Here is a 19840-nt window from a genome sequence, read left to right as displayed (position 1 = left end):
AATTTATTAATGTTTGTTGATGTTAGTTAATCAAAATGTTTGTTAATTCACAGTGCATTAACTAATGTTAACAGATAAAACTTAATAATGTTTCAGTTTTGAATATTAACTAACACTAATAAATAAGGTAACACTTTCTATGAAGCCCGTATTTATAATACATTATAAGGGTATTCTTAAGGCATTATAGTGAATGTATAATGGATTATAAAAAACCTTATAATGTGTTATAAAATCTCATGAATAATCATAACAACAATTATAATACATTATAGGGTAACACTTTATAATAACTGCATGCTATGAATCATTAGGTAAACATTAGTAAATAGTTAGTTCATCCTTTATAAAACATTTTGGCAACATTAAGTCATTAGTAAGCAGTTTTGAAATACAGCTATAAATGGCTTGTTCTTTATTTATTAGGCATATCTATTACAAGGGAGATTTAAAGTCTCAGTCATCTTCCTAAGAGAAAAAATAAACAAACACAACACAGAGGGAAACAGAACAGAAATATTTTTTCAAGATGCAAAAAATGAAACTGTACAACTGTACACTTTAATTTTTATTTATTTACTTTTTTCAATGAAATTGCAGAGGTTTAGTTTTCTTTTTTTATCAAGTGTAAAGTTTTCATTTTTTGCATCGTGAAAAAATATTTCTGTGTTCTGTATCTGTCATGAATCTGGTCCATGCATTTTCGGTTAATCACCACCAGAGGTCACCCACTCACTGCATGGACTCTTGCACTTCACTACTTCACTGTTCACACTAATCACTCAGGCTTTATAAACCATGGACTTCTTTTTGCTAGATGCCGAGTATTGTTCTCGTATATCCTAGCAATAGCTACTCTACAGAGCCCTCTCAGTGATTATAGCCTTGCCTTGCCTTTTCTAGTGTTTTGATATCTGCCCGTGTTTCCTGGATTCACCCTTTGCCTTACCGTTTGGACTCTGTTTGCATCTCGTTTGGATTATTGCTTATGTACCTGGATTATCTCTCTGCCTTGCCCTATTGGATATTGTTCGCCGATCGTCAACCCACGCTTGCCCGGATCTATCGTGTCTTGCCCATGCCATATCTATTTGGCTGTGTCTTGACTATGTTTATAAATAAAAGTTAGCACATGGATCCGCATGTCTCACGTCTTGTTCGCCCCGTTACAGTATCCCTCTGTGTTGTGTTTAACTTTTCTGTGTGGAAGATAAATGAGCCTTTAAATCTGCTTTGTAAATGCTTTATAAGGTATAAATAGTCCTCACTTTAGATGAGCTCACACAAATAGATGGCTGGCAACTGCTAAATGTTTTATAACTACCTGACTTAATCATGAATTACAACAGGAATATATGTTAATAAATAATTTTTTAAATGTTAGAAATGTTAAATTGATCATTAATAAAGTATGAAAAATACAATTATTAAACATTATATATATGCTCGAGAACAAATCATTTGTAGCTGCCTATAAATACCTTACGACATTTCTTGAGTGCATGGATGTTTATATAAAACTATTTGTATTAGTAGACTTAGGTAGGGTAGGCAGAATATTCACATACTTGCAAAGTATCCTATACTCAGTTTGTCTGTTGAGGAACCATCAAAATAAAGTGTTAGCATACAGTATATTCATCAGACGCACTACTAATACTCTCATGACTGCTAGTTGATATGTAATTGCAGAGTTACTTATGTTATTTATAATGCATTATGCATTCATTATAATGCCTTAAGAATACCTTTATTACGTGTTATAAATACAGGCTTCATAGAAAGTGGTACCATAAATACTAGACACTTATTGTTCATGTTAATTAATATAGTTAATGTTAAAAACTGAAACCTTATTGTAAAGTGTTACAAAGTTATAAAGTTTTATATGTTGTTCTGTGTGTGTGTGTTTCACAGAGTTGATGGTTTGGATTAACCCTTTAATTGCCGTATCCCTTAAAACCAAACTGCCAGAGGGTTACTGTAATGCGTGTGCTCGCCGGGCACCGTTTTATTGATGCTACCGGGGTGGCGTATGCTGACGGCTTGGGCCCGTCATCGCTGCTTGCAGCTATATTTACATTTATAATTACACTGTTGACCCATCCCTTAAACCTTAACCCTACCCATACCACCAAACCTGCCCCTAACCTGACCCATATCCCACCCCAATAGCATAAAAAGTGTTTTGCAATACAATATGACCACAATAAATACATTGTGCTTATTTTTTGATGGAAGTACACAGTAGTTAAGACCACCTAATATAAAGTGTGACCAAAGTTTATGCTATTCTTCATGAACCGTACCAAAAATGCACACTTGAGCTCAAAGCAAATGTGGAAATTTTTAATAGGTAAGTGTGTCAAATAATTTTTTTGTCTGGGTCTATTCATTTATTTAAAAAGTACATCAAAAATGTAATTTGTACTTGAATAAACATTGAAATTACTTGAATACACCTGTTAATTTTAAAACGTTTTATATATTAGATTAGATTAGATTAGATTCAACTTTATTGTCATTATGCAGAGTACAAGTACAGAGCTAATGAAATGCAGTTAGCATCTAACCAGAAGTGCAAGAATATAGTGTTTTATATACATATAAGTGCAGAGTAAATGAAGATATGATTTACAGAATGTACAGTGGAATTGCTATATACAGTATTGAACAGAGTATATACAGAATATAAATAGGAATGCAATGTAGGGATTGTATGTACATTATGAACAGAGCAATGTGGGATTATATATACATATTATGAACAGCAGAGACGTGAGAACAGTGGTAATAAATAAATAAATAAATACAGCTGGATGAGTGTGTGCAAGTATTGATAGAACAATGTATTCTATGCAAAATAACAGTAGTGCAATATTTTATAGAAATAGTTTACTGTGCTTTGTACAGTAACAACTTTAGACAGTTTATATTGTAATAACTTTAACAATGTGCAGTCTGTGCAAAATATGAGTAGTGCAAATGCATGTGTGTAAAGTACTGTGACTAGTGCAGTAATAAGCAGGTGCAGGTTAGATTGGTGGTGTGGCATTCAGAAGTGTCACAGCCTCGGGAAAGAAGCTCTTCCTGAGCCTACTAGTGCGAGAGCGTAGGCACCTGTAACGCCTGCCGGATGGAAGGAGGGTGAAAAGTACATGGTTAGGGTGAGAAGCATCATTGATGATGTTTCTTGCCCTGCCCAGACAGCGCTTATAATAAATGTTCTCAATGGAAGTTAACTGGGTGCCGGTGATCCGTTGAGCAGTTTTCACCACCCGCTGGAGTGCTTTGCGGTCAGATGCGGAGCAATTGCTGTACCATACTGAGATGCAGTTCGTGAGTATGCTCTCAATGGTACTGCGGTAGAATTCCACAAGGATCCTGGGATTCAGGTGAACTTTCTTAAGGCTCCTTAAGAAGTAAAGGCGCTGCTGTGCCTTTTTGATCAGAGTGGAGGTGTTATGGGACCAGGTGAGGTCATCAGAGATGTGGATGCCAAGGAACTTGAAACTCGACACACGCTTCATTACAACTCCGTTGATGTAGATGGGTGTGTGTGCATGACTCCTAGTCCACCTGAAGTCCACAATGATCTCCTTTGTCTTCTGGGTGTTTAGTTCTAGATTGTTGGAGGCACACCACACAGCCAGGTGCTGCACCTCATCCCTGTAGGCTGATTCATCGTCATCCTTGATCAGACCTACCACCGTGGTGTCATCTGCAAATTTGATTATGGTGTTGGAGCCATAAACAGGAACACAGTCATGGGTGAAGAGGGAGTACAGGAGAGGGCTCAGTACGCAGCCCTGTGGCACGTTCAGGGTGATGATGGAGGAGGAGAGGTTATCTAACTTAACGGACTGAGGTCTGTTAGTCAGAAAATCTAGAATCCAATTGCAGATGGGTGTGCTGATTCCAAGCTGGCTGAGCTTGGAGATCAGCTTGGAGGGGGTTACAGTATTGAATGCAGAACTGAAATCTATGAACAGCATTCTCACATGTGGGTTTTGACTGTCCAGGTGGGTGAGGGCAGAGTGAAGTGCTGTTGAGATGGCGTCCTCTGTTGATCTATTGTGGCGATAGGCAAATTGGAATGGGTCTAGTGTAGCAGGGAGACAGGATTTTAAGTGGGATGCAACCAGTTTCTCAAAACACTTGGCAATGATGGGGGTGAGTGCAACAGGACGGAAGTCGTTAGGGACCGAGGCAGTGGAGTGTTTCGGTACTGGTACGATGGTGGAGGTTTTGAAGATAGTGGGGACAGTTGTTTGGGCCAGGGACAGATTGAAAATGTCCGTGAAGACCTCAGCTAGCTGCTCCGCACAGGCTTTAAGCACACGACCAGGTATATATGTATATATGTCATTTAGTATAATATATCAGGGAGATAGAACTGTCCTGATGTCATAATGAAGAAAAAAAGCTTTATTAAAAGGATGAAATGCTCGATAGAAAAACCATATTAATTCTGCCAAGACCAAATACTTATTGTTGTCATTTCCATACCATGCTAAACTATTCTTGTCATGTTGTCATGATAGAAATATATATTTATAATTATCTTTGTTACGTATACTGGTGTCCATGTTTGTGAAATTATACCTTGAAAAAGGCTACTAGCCGAAACATGGTTAATAAACATACTTAAGTGAGTGTGCAGTTCTCCTCTTAACTGAAATATATATTTAACAAAAATGCTGCTTAATAATATTTGAAATGGTATACAGTAAAAGTTTTTCAAACCCATATGTTAAAATAAAATATTTTAAAAAGTACATTTGTAATAGTACATTTTTTATCTTCAGGACAATGTTAAAACCTAGTTAATCAGCTCTCTAGGTTTTGAGACAGAGGCACAGTCATCATCATTTTTTAAATTAATACTGAAATAAACATTACATCTTCCTTCTCCAATTTCATGAGGTCTTCTTTATTTTATTTTATTTTTGTCCTACATGCCCAAGCATATCAGTTAGTGAATAATACACACAAATACACACATGCACATACATCTCCCAAGGCTGCTTTACAAATATCGAGCTGGGGTAATGTGGTGTGAAGCGTGTGTGAGTGATAGGGGAAGCTGACGTTGTCTGTGTGTATGTGTGTTTCTCCTTTCCCACAGGGCCATTCTGTGTGCGCGCTCAGAGTATTTCCGAGCGATGTTGTGTGGCAGCTGGATGGAGAGTTTGCGTCAGTGTATCACTCTGCAGGGGTAGGTTATGCAGGACACCCATCAAAATGGGATAAATGACTGCCAAATAGTTGAAATACAGGTATCAAATACTCTGACATGATTAAAAGGTAAAGTATATGTAGAGGGTATTGTACAGCCAGCCAGATATTATAATAAACTCTGTGTAGCTCTTGTCGGTTCCTCTTTTGCTGGTTTCTCTTACTAGGAACTCTTGAGGTTCAGGGCACCTATAAAAGATTTTTTTTGCTCACCATATATATTCAGCTTGATACTGCAGGCCAATTTTACAAGAGTTGATAACCATTTATATTCACAAAACCAGTGTGTGATCTCACATGTCCCAGAGTTCAGCATGAGTTCTCAGACAGATCTTCTACCTGATGAGGATCTTCCAGCCTACCAGCTATCAATTATTCATAACTCAGTCTGTGTCTGGGAAAACCAGGATACTTCGTGTAGTGTTTCATGCCAGGCAGTTCAATTCAGTTCAGTCCATGTATTAGATCAGAGCTGATTTTATTCTAAAACCACACTTAGCATTTACTGTAACAAAACAGGAGAACATAATACTAGTTGCTGATTTCAAGAGCTCTGTCACACAATTTCTGAGAAAAAGATCTGTCTCATTTTTTATACGCAAGTTAACTACAAACTACACTTTTGTTTTTTTTACTATGTAACATTAACAAAGGTAGATAAATGTTCTAAAAAATATATTAGGAAATGCATTAAAGTTAACAAATGAGACCTCGTGAAATGTGTTTTGTAGATCTTGTAAAATCTCATGATCTGAATTTTTCTTTTTTTTTCAGTCTGGGTCCAGATGAAATGGAGATTCTGCTTCATTTCATGTACGGTGCCATCCTAGACTTCCCACCAGGAACAAATGTCAGGTAAACACCCTCTGTAGTGACATTTCCTTTCTTCCAATGTGGTAAATGCAAAAAATGCAATGGCTTTAGTCAGATTTCACAGAAATGTCAAGACGTATGTGTGTTTGTCTTTGATTTCAGTCAGGTTGTGTTAGCAGCCGACATGCTGGGCCTGGAGGGGCTGAAAGACGTGGCCGAGATGGTTCTGACTCGGGACTATTGCCGCTTTTTCCCCAAGGTAAGAGAGAGGATGGGGTCATGGCACAGACATTCAGTCAAATAGAGGTGAGGAGTGTAAATAGTCTTTTTAAGCAGTGAGTCTGTTGTTAGGTAGCGCCAATTGTACTATCATCTTGTCGTTTATTAGCCTTTAGGGACACATTATGTGATTTGTATTTGTGAGCGAGTAAAGTCTGGGCATTGGTTCAGATTTTGTAGAGCATTTAATTTGTCAGCCAAAATGACCTTATCCCTGTGTTGAGGCTCCAGACGAGGATTCCTCTCAATTAAGTTGTCTGATATGAGTGTAACATCTCTTTCTTCAGCCATATTTTGCCATTTTTCTTCTTCTCTTAGAATAGAAGCACTGCAGCAGACACACACCATGTTTACACAGCAAGTGCAGACTGTCATGAACGTAAGCTCTCTGGTACAAAAGCAGCAGTGGGAGGCAGCGCAAGTCAAGAAGCATAGTGTTTGACAGCCTTCTCGCAATTCGAGAAGAGCAGTTTTGTTTGTGCTTCTGAGTCTCTCATTCTCACTCCTACCTTTCAAGAAGGCTTGTTTGTGTGCTTTCAGCCCGTAATTTCATCCTATACAGAGATGAAAGAGGAATGCGTTTACTCGCTCTCCTCTTTCAAACGAATTTGACCTTTTAAGTGTTGGAAAAACTTAATTAAAGGTATGCTAAAAATTTAGTTTTCCCCCTACAGAAATTCATAATACATTTGATAAACTATTTCAAGATTTGGGGATGCTAAGATTTTTTTAGATCTATTTGGCAAATTGTATATTTCTGCCTGCTACATGTCAAGATACAGTTTTCCTGTAGTGTTCACATTGGCATTTCTGTGATTTGCTCATGGGTGATTTCACTTGAGCTTCAGTGACCATACAAAGAGTAGAATGGCTTTAATTTCCCCCTTATCATGTACGATTTGTAATAACCCATAAAGAGGCATTTCTCCATCATTTACTGGTAATCAAGTGCTTTGTAATAGTAATTTCTGAAGAAATTTAAAAATTGTAGCTTTCATGAAGTTCTTCAGTGTAAGTATGATTTAAGTTGAATAAAGTATAATTAAACACAAGGTTCAGACAGCTGAACTCTATACTGTATATTAGCTTATGGCAGGCTTCAAGGCTATTGATCCACTAAAGTGTCTGAGATGAGGTGTGAATATCAAGAGTCAGTCCTTCTTCTCATTTTCTGCAGCCCGTTGATGGAGTTCAGAGATCTATACTGGAGTGCCTCGCTATTACCCATTCTATAGGCCTGCTGGATCTCTACTGCTCCTGTGTGAGGTGAGGCATTTTCTGCACTTCTGTGGATGCTACCGCTTTAAATAATGGCTTTTAAAATGACTCTTCCTTCTTTTCTGATTGTACTACTCCACTAAGAGTAATATGCATGCGGTGCACTGTACAGTGCAAATGAATCACTAAATAATAAATGACTAAATAAATCAATAAATAATACGTGTTTCAAAATGCTTTTTATTTCTGAGGTTATGCTGCTGTCCAAATGTGGATGCAATCGGTTTTGCAGATATTTATTAAACATTTAAACCCTTTTTCACATCAAATGTTAATGTTTGGCACAATTGTTAAGCCAAAAAAACCCAAAAGAGTTGACAAATCCCTATCAATATTTTTTATCTCTGTTCTTATATATACTTACTCTTAAATCAGTTTGCTATATCAGTGTATTTTCATTGCATTTGCACCTTTGCCTTTGCATAAAATACCTTTTAATAGTTAATAATCAATTCATTAATAATCTGTCACAATTTACTTGTTAGCAATTAGCTTGTTGATAACTGATAATTTTAAGGATAGAAAAAACTGTGTACATGCTGGGTCCAGTAATTACATTTGTAGTAAAGCAGTGGTTCCCAAACCTTTCCATGACGTACCCCCAGCACTGCACATTTTGTATGTCTCCCTATATCTGATACACCCACTTCAGGTCTTGCAGTCTCCACTAATGAGCTGATGAGTTGAATCAGGTGTGATAGATGAGGGAGACATACAAAATGTGCAGGGCTGGGGGTACTCCAGGACAGGTTTGAGAACCACTGTAGTAAAGTATATGTGCAAGACATAGACAGAAGTAGATTTATATAGTTCTCTTGGCTTGCTCGTACAATACCAATTTTGTTGTTCTCAATGCCTCAAAACATATGCAAACAAACAAAAAAATATATTTTATTTTTTGTGGGGTTTATTCTGAAAAGTATGTAAACGTTATGACTTAAAGGGGACCTATTATGCTCCTTTTTAAAAGCTGTAAAATAAGTCTCTGATATCCCCAGAGTGTGTATGTGAAGTTTTAGCTCAAAATACCCAACAGATATTTTTTTTATAGCTTGTTAAAATTGCCACTTTTAGGGTATGAGCCCAAACGCTCTGATATTGAGTATGTTGCTTTAAAGGTGCCATAGAATGAAAAACTGTCTTTACCCTGGCATATTTAAATAATAACAGTTCTGTACATGGAAATGACATACAGTGAGCCTCAAACACCATAGTTTTCTCCTTCATATGTAAATCTCGTGATTAAAAAGACCACTGAAAAACAGGCGAATCAGAACATAACACCGACTGTGACGCAACAGTCGGGATCACTACGCCCCCAACATTTGCATAAACCCGCCCTTGTTCTAAGCCGGCCGAACCATCAGAAGCTCTGCAGGTATTGTAAATAAACAAGCGCGGACAACAGCGAAAATAACACAATAAATGTTATGTTCCAGGCCGTGCAGGGGGTGTGAAGTGCAGGGATGGGTTGGTGTCTGTATTCAGAAAGGCACAGAAAGCAAATAACGCGAGCCACTAAAGGGACATGGTTAGCTCCTTGCTAGCGGTAGCCTGTTACAGTAGCTACATAAGATTTCACTCTCAGTAAGGAGAGATGAGGATGATGGCGAATGACTTCCAGATCCTGAGCACCACTGACAAGCATCTGATCTTGTGAAATGTGTGGTAAGTACTGTTGCTCCATAATGTAAACATAGTTGTGATCGCGTCTCTTGAAAGTGAACTATACCGTGATCGATGGATCGTTCAAAAGCAGTTTCAATGCCTCGCATATTAATAACGGCTCCCTGATGCCCGCGTTTTATATACAGTATAATTACCCGACGATATAACTGCGAGAGAAAGTATTTAAATATATATTTTCCTCCCTGTGCGTCCTTCTTGCTGATGAGCCGTACTGTGAAACAGCCAATCAGAGCAGAGCTCATTATTATTCATGACCCTGCCAAATAAGCCAATAACAGACCGTTTCATTCTAGGGAGAAATCCTAGGGTTGTAAATGGACATGTAAAATCGTTTCTGGAGATTTTTTGCATTTACCTAAGCCACATACCTTCTGTGTAGATATCAGAGAACAATTTAAAATACTGTATCAATGCATTCTATGGCACCTTTAATGCAAATGAGCTGGTGCTCCCGGAGAAGAGGGCGGAGCTTCAAGAGCTCAAACTGTGGCATTAGCAGTGCTAGCCTTTGCAAATAAACATTCCATGATTAGTACAAGCCTGTTATCTTTACAGAAAACACACTCTGTTTTAAAGTCAATCATCTGATTATACTGTGCATAATAAATTTGTGTTTATGAATTACACAGATGGGTGCACGGCGGGATAAAAATAACAACATAGCTGGTCTCATGGTGCATGGCATGCTATCACAAACTTTATAAGTCCCACTTGTGATTATGAGCTCAACAAACTGAAGCGACCGACTCACATTGCTTTCATATGCAACTTTTAACTATACCATTCCTATTCACGATCATTCATGAAGACAGCACCAGTGAAAACCGAGACAATGGTAGCTTTAGCATCATTAGCCTTAATGATCAAGTGCCAAGAAGCTCTTTCAGAAAGGCAATTTGGAAAACAAACACATGACACTTACTTTGTCTGGAGCTGATGTTCGCGCACAAAGCATTGGTATTGATCCCTACACGTTTTGGAGACTTTACCGATTTTTTTCCAGGATATTTCCTTAGACAATGAAATTTAACCACAACTTCCTCAGGCTCAGATGGAGGGAGTCTATGGAGACTCCTATGTTCGTTAGTGCATCCCAAAACACAACACTCGAAAAGCCTCTTTGGCGCTGACATTGTGTATCTCCAGCAGCTACAGCAAGTAATCCGTAATGGCGGAGGCGGATCGCAGCTTCTCACTCAGGGCTGTGTCTATAGGACAGCCTCACAAATGTGCGGGACTTTTTCCCCTTGGTGATGTGAACAGAGGGAGAAAACGGCTTGTTCTGAGAGGCTGTTTATAATTTTTTTAGATAATAATAAAATGAGTTGGTGGTTTTTACCATTATAGGCTGGTAGTTTTCACACGCTGCAGCCACACAACTGTGTTCTAACACATTATAAAAGTGATTTTTGCATAATAGGGCCCCTTTAAGGTTTTTATGACTATGTCTGACATTAAACAAGATTCTTGAGCTGGTTTGCTTGTCTAGCATCCTATATTTCTCCAGCAGAGCTGTTTCTGTTACCCGGTGTGCAGATCAGTTGAAAAGTGTTTTCACCCCCTATTATACAGACAGATATTGGCTTTGCTCTTTGTGTGATAAGACCAGTCGTCAACAATTTGTTAGTTTCACATTGGATATAAAGGGGCCTCTAGGAAGTACTAAAAGTTAAATTGGAAAAATTATTTCCATCTTTAAATTGTGGTGGCCATGTAGGGGTAAATAGATAGAAATATTAATTAGTGTATATAGTGACAACTTGGACAGCAGAAAAAAATAAATAATTGACCTTTAATCATTTCGTACAATCACCATTACTTAATTAGTCAGCTCTGTCATTGAATTGTCTTTGCTGTAAACTCAGCGCACTGCGGTAAAGCAGCTCAGAGAGACGTGTGAATGTAGGTCGGGATTTTTCCAGTGCCTTAGAGATAGAAAGAGAGAGACTGTGTGCGTGTGTTGTTTCTGTGATGTTTTGGTGCTGCCTCCGCCGTGGGTAGGAGGGTGTAGAGTCACGCATCCGGATGAGAGGCTCTCAGTAGAGCATCAATGATCTGATAGTATAAGATCAGCCCAGCACTGCTGCTTTCAGTGCCAGTCCAGTGCCTGCTGAACCTACTGCCCTAGTGTTACTGACCTAGAACCTAGAACTCTTCCAGAAATAACTTTTTATTTAGAGCTTTTCACAATTCACATACAGTAGTTTCAAAGCAGCTTCATTCATAATGGTGATGTTTTTAATACCTAAGTGCCTCATATAGTCCACATTTAGAAGGTTAGAGCAGTTTAAATTTGACACTGACATACATTATCAACCAGTTGAAATTTGCTATTAGTACATAATGCTTTATAAGTATGTGTATGTGTAAAGTTGGATATAGTTTGTTTAGTAATTTATCAGATTTAAAGGAATAGTTCACACAAATTTTGTCACCATTTGCTCACCCTCATGTCGTTTCAAACCTGTACTGTATGTTTCTTTCTTATGCTGAACACAAAATAAGATATTCTGAAGAACCAAACAGTTGTTGGTCCCCATTGACTTCCATAGCAGGGAAAGAAAGTCAGTGGGGACCATCAACTCTTAGATTACCAGCATTCTTCAAAATAACTTCTATTATGTTCAACATAAAAAAAGAAACTTATACAGGTTTGGAACAACATGAGGATGAGGAAATGATGACAACATTTTCCTTTTTGGGTGAACTATCCCTTTAAGATTTTCGTTGTTTCGCCCAACCTAAGCTGTTCTGTCATCATTTTCACATGCTTTTTGAAATGTTCTTTCTTCTCTTGTTTGAAAACAGGTGTTTGGCATGAATATTTAACAGAATTTTTTATATTGACAGATTAATGCTGACAAGATCCAAAAAAGAGAAAAAGACTATAAAACAATAAAAGTGCTACAAAAATACTCCATGTGACTAGTGCACTATATTAGTCTTCTATAAGTCTATAAGTCTTCTAAGGATGTACAATAGCTTTTGTGTGAGGAACATGTTTTACTTATATCCTTTACACTTTTATGGTACAGTTTTTTGCTTTTTGAAATCTGACAGAATAAATTATCACTGTACCATATGGATTTATGGAGTAGACTGGACATTCTTCAAAACGTCTCCTTTTGTGAAAAAAACAACGACAAAAAAAACCTACAGGTTTGGAATGACAGAAAAGTGGGTAAATTATGAAGGATTTATTTTGGCTGAACTATGTTTCATTTCACTTTAACTTAAAAGACAGGTTTTTTTAAATGTGTTTTAAGGTACAGTGGCAAAAAGCAAATTTTGTTGTTTAGCAGGAATTGTGCAGGAAGTTTTAAAGTTTACTTATTTGTAATTAAAAACGAAGATAAAAGCTTATGCTCTTGATGTTTGTTTCAATCCACAGATGGGTAGCTGAGCACTTTGTGAAGTGCTGGTCAGAAAGAAATTTTGCCCTCCTCCCTCCAGAACTACAGAGAGATTGCCTTAATACTGTCACCAAAAACATGGTGTGTAACAGATACATATTTGTTTTCACTTGTGGTGGGGACTTCCCTTTGACTTTGTTTTTAATACTGATCTAATGATACCAAATTAAGATATTATTCAATATGTTTATTATATGCCATTTTTCTAGTGGGAAACAGCATAGACAACAACCCATGTTTCCTTTCATTCCATACTGTCCTTCTGCTTCTGTCTGCATACTATAGGACAGTAAGACATTAATGAGAGGAGCTGTGGCCTCTGTTTTGAGGATGGCTATTGACTAAAGAGCAATTAGAGGTCTTGATTGAGTGGCTTTGTGTGTGTGTGCATTAAAGCCACAAACAGCTCATTCACTTAACTCCTAGTCTGGCAGTCCCCTAAAATTCTCTCACGCACACACACAGACACACAGACCCAGAACTTCAGCAGCTGCAGTCAGCCAAGTGTAGTTGTATAACACTGGGTTTTCCCCCTCCAGATTTCTAGCCTTGATGTAAACCACTGCTGAATCATATTGGATTACACTAGGAAATTGGCAGTCACTAACAGTGCAACCAGCATGAGAAGCAGGGAAGATGGATTCCATGAATGTGTCTATGAAGATGTTTTTCAGATGGTGCAGAGTATGTGTGTAACATTGTGATATATTTCAGACGGTGCAGAGTGTAGTATCTGTGCTGTGTGGCAGCGAGCAGCTGATTGGCAGCCTGCCGGAGGTGAAATGGGCCAAGCAGGTGCTGAGTCTGGCCAGTGAACTGCAAGAACAGTGTCTGCAGATGATTGTCACACACCTGCCCCAGGTCACACACACCGCTGCCTTCCACGATCTCCGAAGGGTACGACCAATCGATGATGTTTAGACATAAGATATAAGAAGTCTTGTCAGCTATGACAGTCAGGCGTGTACTGTTTCAGAGAGAGGAGTTCACACGTGACCCAACTCTCCTGAGGAAGGTGTGTGTAGCCGTGCGGGAGGGCGTTACTGTGGAGAACTGCTGTGACCTGTTCACTGCTGTGAACCGGCTGAGCGGTGACCCGAATGAGGTAGATGTTATCACAGAAGACCAAGCCTATCAGGAGGAAGTGGAGGTAAACAAAGAAACAGAACACTACAAGCCAGCATCTAATTACAACTCAGATCATTTAGTAAATTAATCATTCATTTTTATTGATCCAAACAAGACGGCTGTTATATATCCACACAAAAATATGGACAGCTAATACGTTTGAAAGAAAAGCATAATAGGTTTTCATAAATAATTATGTATTTATTATAAAATAATTATTTTGTATATAATTACTTTTTTACAGAAATCATTTATTTTACATAATTCTGTAGAAATGTGGTGTAGCTGCAGATCTGATCTGAAAGTTCTGTATGCGCATGTGGTCAGAACTTTACACAGCTCTCCATTGAAAGTAAATGACTTCCAGCCTGTCGTTTGTCAGAGATTAGGTACAACCTGCAGTGGAATACCTGCAACCCTTTCAACCTTAACTATATTAAAAATACAGCACAGCCCCGTGTTTATACAGGTTTTCATTTAAACGTTATTTTATTTATCCAGGTCAGAACTGTCTGTTCTATTTTGGTCAATATAAAGTAAATCTGAGGAATACATAATTAAATTTAATCTGCATTCTTTGTTTTCAGTATGTGCATACAGTTACTGTATGTTTTTGATTTTGTAATCTGACTTCCAAATGAAACAGGATATTCAAAGCATGGTGGCATTACTGTCCAATGGGCATTACATACCATAATACTGGTGGGAGGAAAGTTGTGGTAAAAGTAAGCAGGATTTGTGGCATCAGCCATTACAGACTTTCAGTCATTATGTTTTCATAAAGAATTGAAAACATGCACTAATAAATGCATGAATTTAAAAGGTACATCATGACTTCGTGTTGATTTTAATATGTTAACTGCATCAGTGGTGTACAGTAGTTATTGTAATACTTGATGGATAGATTTTCTGTGCTTCATCAAGTAGTGCACACCTGCAGCAACGGTCTGCTGAGCACATTCTCTGTATTTAATGGCACGTGTACAATGCGCTTCATTTGATCCTGGGATTTAAACTCGCCTGTAATGTACGTGGCCAGGCCGGATTACAGTAAAGTGACACTACAAATAGAAAAGGTCATGGTAAACAACTCCACCTCTCGTACTTACAGTACTCGCTCTGTCATTTTCTGTTATTCTATATTTCTCTCTGGCCATCTCTGTCTCTTCCTGTCTCGTTGTGAGTTAATTCACATCCCAGGGGAAATGGCAGAATGGATTAGTCTGAGAAAGACCAAGAGTCGTGGGTGTGGCCATGTTTAATCTGGTTCCATGTCCATTATAGAGGAAAGCAGGGAGGGACGTGTTAGAAATGAACTGCGGATGGAAAGGCTGAGGCAGAATCTGAAAAAATACAGAGGTTCTTTTTTTTTTTATGAACATTCGGTGCAGAAGGCGGGAACACAAGCCTCTGCTACTGACATCATCCATTTAGCTGGAAAGGATCCTGTTAAGGGTAGAGGGAGGCAACGGCGATCGGTTGCCAAGACAACCAGCCTTTGAAGCAGCTGCTGATTCGCTCCTGTTCTCCTGCTGTTGTATCCAACCTCCCTCCTTCTCTCTCTCTTTTTCTCTGACTCGCTCACCCTCTCTCACTCATTCTGTTCCTCCGGTAGCCATTCAGGCGTGAGCTGTGTTCACTGCGCACGAAGCTCTGGACCTTCCTGCTTCAGTCCTTCTTTGCAGTGCGGCACACACAAGGATGGGATGCACTACAACCCAGATATCGAGAAAAAATACTTGCAGGTAAGGAGAGGAAGAAGAAAAGGTAAGAATGTAGCAATAGCAAAAGAAAGGGGAATGGAAATTAAATGTAAATAATGTGGAAAGAAGGTAAAGTGTAAATTAGAGGAGGATAAGAGAGAAGAACATAAGAAATGAACAGCTCTCAATGGAAGCTCAGTGTTCAAACCATGCAGCAGTCAGAATGCACTCGTGTATATGTGTAGAGGGGGGGGGGGGGGGGGGGGGGGTTGTGGTCCAGTGTAGTGATTAAGAGCCCTCCTTTGCATGGATGTTGGGTAGTCAGTGCTGGTGAGAGAAACCCAGCTGGATAACCTCCAGCTCCTGTCAGTCCTTCAACAACAGTCCTTTAATATGACCTAGTGATGCTTTGAACATTGAGAGCTAGAACACAGTCACATCAAAACATTAAGCATTTCCAGAGGGGGTTGGAGATTGGGGTCCACAATTAGATACAGTGGATTTTGTGTTGTTGTATTCTGCAGGTGGAAACATATATGCTAGCACATAAATTATGCATTGCTTTAAGTGTCAAGATAGTGCTTTCTAAAGATTCCCTCGCATATGTAAAGGCATGCAAATGCAGTGGCTCATATGCAAAGCATTCATCATGCAACAGCAAACACAAACACTCCAGCTGCATTACTTCACAGGAGCTTTTTGATCCATGATTTGGATTGATTTCGGGGATGACAGCAGTGAAATCAGAGCTCAGTTGTATTGCTGGGAAGGAAGCCTATACTCTAGATAAGCTGTGAGATGATCAAAGGCTAGATCTGCGCTGTCTATATCTGAGATGAAGGAGTAGGAAATCAGTGGTTATCTTCAGAGCTGTGTTGCCACTTTTGCTGATTGGGTATGTGACTGATTGCAAGTATTTGCGTGTGTCTGATTGAGGAAATGTTTGGAAAATGTTGATTATGTAGTAGTGGATGTTATAATTAAACTGAAGCTGTCTGTAATCTAAAATTAGTCTTTATTTTCTTCCTTCTTCCACCAACCCTCTCAGCTGCTCTTGATAAAGGAGACTGTAGACGGCTTGGAAAAAAACCTGTGCTCACCAGCTCTCAGGTAATTTTTATTCTGTTGCTTATTTTGGTAAAACTGAAAAATGATGGGATACATACAGATATTCTGGCCTAGGTTGATTAATTAGCCAATATTTGGTCATTTTGAGATTATCTCCATCACAAATAAACAGAAGTAATCTTTTTTTTATTATTATTATTATATTGAGTAAATATTGTGTAAAATATATTTGTTTACTGTAAATTCAACAGTCCTGCTCGCTTTCATTAAATTGTAAAGTGTATCTATCTGCATTTCAGCCAATCTGCTTTCTAGATATCTATATCAGCATCAGGCATTAAAAAACTCAATATTGGTTGACCACTAGAAATAAAGTGATTTACTGGCATAGGCTCTGTTAGAACTGTAAGTTCTGATTTTATAAGGTTTTCTTTTACTGAAAGACAAGCTGATTGAACTGAAATTAAATGGCTGTTAAATGGAAGCTGTCTCATCAAAACAACGTTAAGGTTGATTCAGGGAATGTGCTGCAGAATTACTGATCCTGAAAACATAGCTGGATTCCCTGTGAGAAATATTTTCTTGAAGAAAAGTTACATATATGTGACCCTGGACCACAAAACCAATCAATTTTTTGAAATTGAGATTTATACATCACCTGAAAGCTGAATAAATAAGCTTTCCATTGAAGTATGGTTTGTTATGGTAGGACAATATTTGGCCGAGATGGAACTATTTGAAAATCTAGAATCTGAGGGTGCAAAAAAAAATCAAAATATTGAGAAAATCGCCTTTAAAGTTGTCCAAATGAAGTTCTTAGCAATGCATGTTACTAATCAAAAATGAAGTTTTGATGTATTTACACTAGGAAATTTACAAAATATCTTCATGGAACATCATCTTTATTTAATGGCCTAATGATTTTTGGCATAAAAGAAATATCAATAATTTTGACCCATACAATGTATTTTTGGCTATTGCTACAAATATACCCCAGTGACTTAAGACTGGTTTTGTGGTCCAGAGTCACATTTGACAGATGACAGAATCGTATCAGCTGTATTATGAGTTTTGAAGCTGCTGTCTGGGCTCAACAATAAGGATGGCTTGATAGCCCATAGAAAGTTTCTCTTTCTGAAACACATAAATATGCACGTGTTTCAGTGCCAAAATATAAACAGGCACTACTGGCTTGACAAGGGCAGATGAAAAAAACACCTCATTGTTGAGCTTTAAATAAACCATATGTATATATGACCAAGTGATATAGATACAGAGACCGTGGCCTAAGGAAACTGTTCTTTTTTATTTTTTTTGAAGAATGTGCTTTTTAGCCTTTTATCCAAAGATCATGGTCTTATACATCTGAGATTACTGTGTCAAATGGGTTGCTGATCTGATTAAAAATGAGCAAAGCCATCATAGTCTTTCATCTCTCTCCGTTTCTCGTCCTTCTCCAACAGAAACCTACAAAATGCCTCTCGGGCACTTCATCTCCATGTGATAGCCCTACTCATCCTCCTATTAAGGTATCACAGGGTCCACGTGCTTCCCCTGCAAGATCTGTAGCTGCAGCATCAGGCACCATGAAGTCTGATGCTCTGGGGCCAACAGCTCACACGGCTCCTTCTGGCAAAACAAAAGCTAGTAACAACACCTCACTCAGAAGTAAAAATGATAAGGTTAAACCAACTCAAATGCCAGCAAAAACCAAGACTACGTCTACTGTTAAACCAGTGTTGAATGGCACTGGTAGCGGTGCTCAACGGGAGAATTCCACCGCGCCAGGTGCCCGTGGTTCACCCACAGGGAAGACGGTGATGGACAGGAAGCCAAACCCAGGAGCAAGGCCAAAGTCTTCCCCTGCTGGGTCTGATCTCTCGGGAGGCCAGACTAAAGGAGGAAAAGTGCAGAAGAACACAATGTCAGGGAAAGATCTGCCTCAGGAATCAGCCAGCAATGCTCAAAATACTCCATCTAACTCTAGCAGCACCTCACCAGACAACAGCACTGGGAGTCCTCGCAAGAATGGCCACAGTACACCAACAGGTGAATTGACCTTGATTCATAATTACCTTTGGACAAATTTAAACTCTACTACATCTCAAGCTAGTTTTACTGTGAAGAGTGGAGGTATCCAGCAAAGCCAGTGCCAGTGAAATAGTTTGAGCAGAAATTCAGATCTGAAAACAGCTGTAAATCCATGGAAGTCAAGAAGCTATCCTTAGTTTCCCATGTTAGCTGCTGATATTAGAGATTATCACCTCAGGTTCACTTTTCTGTCCCTGAAAGTAAAAGTTAATTAATAGTATGATCTGTGCTTCTGAGTGTCAATAAATGTTAGAAAATTAGAACAGGAAAGGAAGGCTAGGGAGAGAAAGAATGTACTGCAGTTGAGAGGGAGAGAAAATTCTCAATCTTGAAATCCAGAGATAAAAATATAGATACAGTATCTCTTCCCTTTTCCCTGCTCATTAGCTGGTGTTTTCCTGGTACTGACTTCTCTGTGCTCAGCAGAGTAGGTTTTAGCTCATCATTAAGCTGCTTAGCACTACTAAAATTGTACATGCCTGTTACCTTGCTCACAGTTCTTAAGGAATGTAGGTTTAGATAGCACAGAGGTTCTGCAGGACAAATACCAGTTTACAATAAGGTACAAAAAATATCAAATTTTTTTTCCCTTTGCAGACAATGTTGAGACCAGGATTTGGATGGATAGTGCTCTGTTTAATTAGATTAATGGGCTATACGTTAAAAAAAAAAAATTAAATCATAAGCTTGAAATTGTTTTTAAATAACTACTGTATTGTCAACATGCAATGTCATTTATAAAAATGTTGTGTTGTTATAAAAACTTAATCCTTTTTACATTGTAGGTCTCAGGTCAAAACTTCAAGCCAAGGCAACACCAAAATCTCCTCTGACCAAACCTGCTCAAAAACCAGACACTGACAAGACTAGCAGGTGAGTTATGTGAACAACCAGGCTGTGATCCTCACACTTGCACTACTATTTTTACTATCTACACTTTACTCCAATTGATAGTCTTTTGATCCTTCATTGTGTTTGCAGCCCCACTAATAAATCAACCAAGACTAAACCTACCACAACCAGTCGTGCGGTACCTGGAGTTCCTGCATCCCGCTCAGATCCAAAGAGCAAATGCACTGTGTCAGAGAACCTTGGTAAGAAATACTCAAGCTTCAGAATAGATCTAAAAGTAATTTGTTA

At 38.5% G+C, this 19840-nt stretch overlaps 1 protein-coding gene across 1 annotated transcript in view; it reads left to right on the top strand.

Annotated features, from left to right (window-relative positions):
- Positions 1-19840, top strand: part of LOC306845378 (BTB/POZ domain-containing protein 8-like) — a 50606-nt gene that overhangs the window by 26167 nt on the left and 4599 nt on the right. The window contains exons 6-17 of the mRNA XM_079378147.1: positions 5129-5218; positions 6013-6093; positions 6214-6310; positions 7508-7596; positions 12689-12791; positions 13425-13607; positions 13687-13860; positions 15454-15583; positions 16590-16651; positions 18073-18658; positions 19486-19573; positions 19682-19794. Coding sequence (XP_079234273.1) covers positions 5129-5218; positions 6013-6093; positions 6214-6310; positions 7508-7596; positions 12689-12791; positions 13425-13607; positions 13687-13860; positions 15454-15583; positions 16590-16651; positions 18073-18658; positions 19486-19573; positions 19682-19794 — 1796 coding nt within the window. The remainder of the gene's footprint in view (positions 1-5128; positions 5219-6012; positions 6094-6213; positions 6311-7507; positions 7597-12688; positions 12792-13424; positions 13608-13686; positions 13861-15453; positions 15584-16589; positions 16652-18072; positions 18659-19485; positions 19574-19681; positions 19795-19840) is intronic.

This window comes from Barbus barbus, assembly GCF_936440315.1.
Source record: "Barbus barbus genome assembly, chromosome: 25".
Lineage (NCBI taxonomy): Eukaryota > Metazoa > Chordata > Actinopteri > Cypriniformes > Cyprinidae > Barbus > Barbus barbus.
The sequence above is the reverse complement of the archived record's forward strand: the minus strand, read 5'-3'. Positions and strand labels throughout refer to the sequence as shown.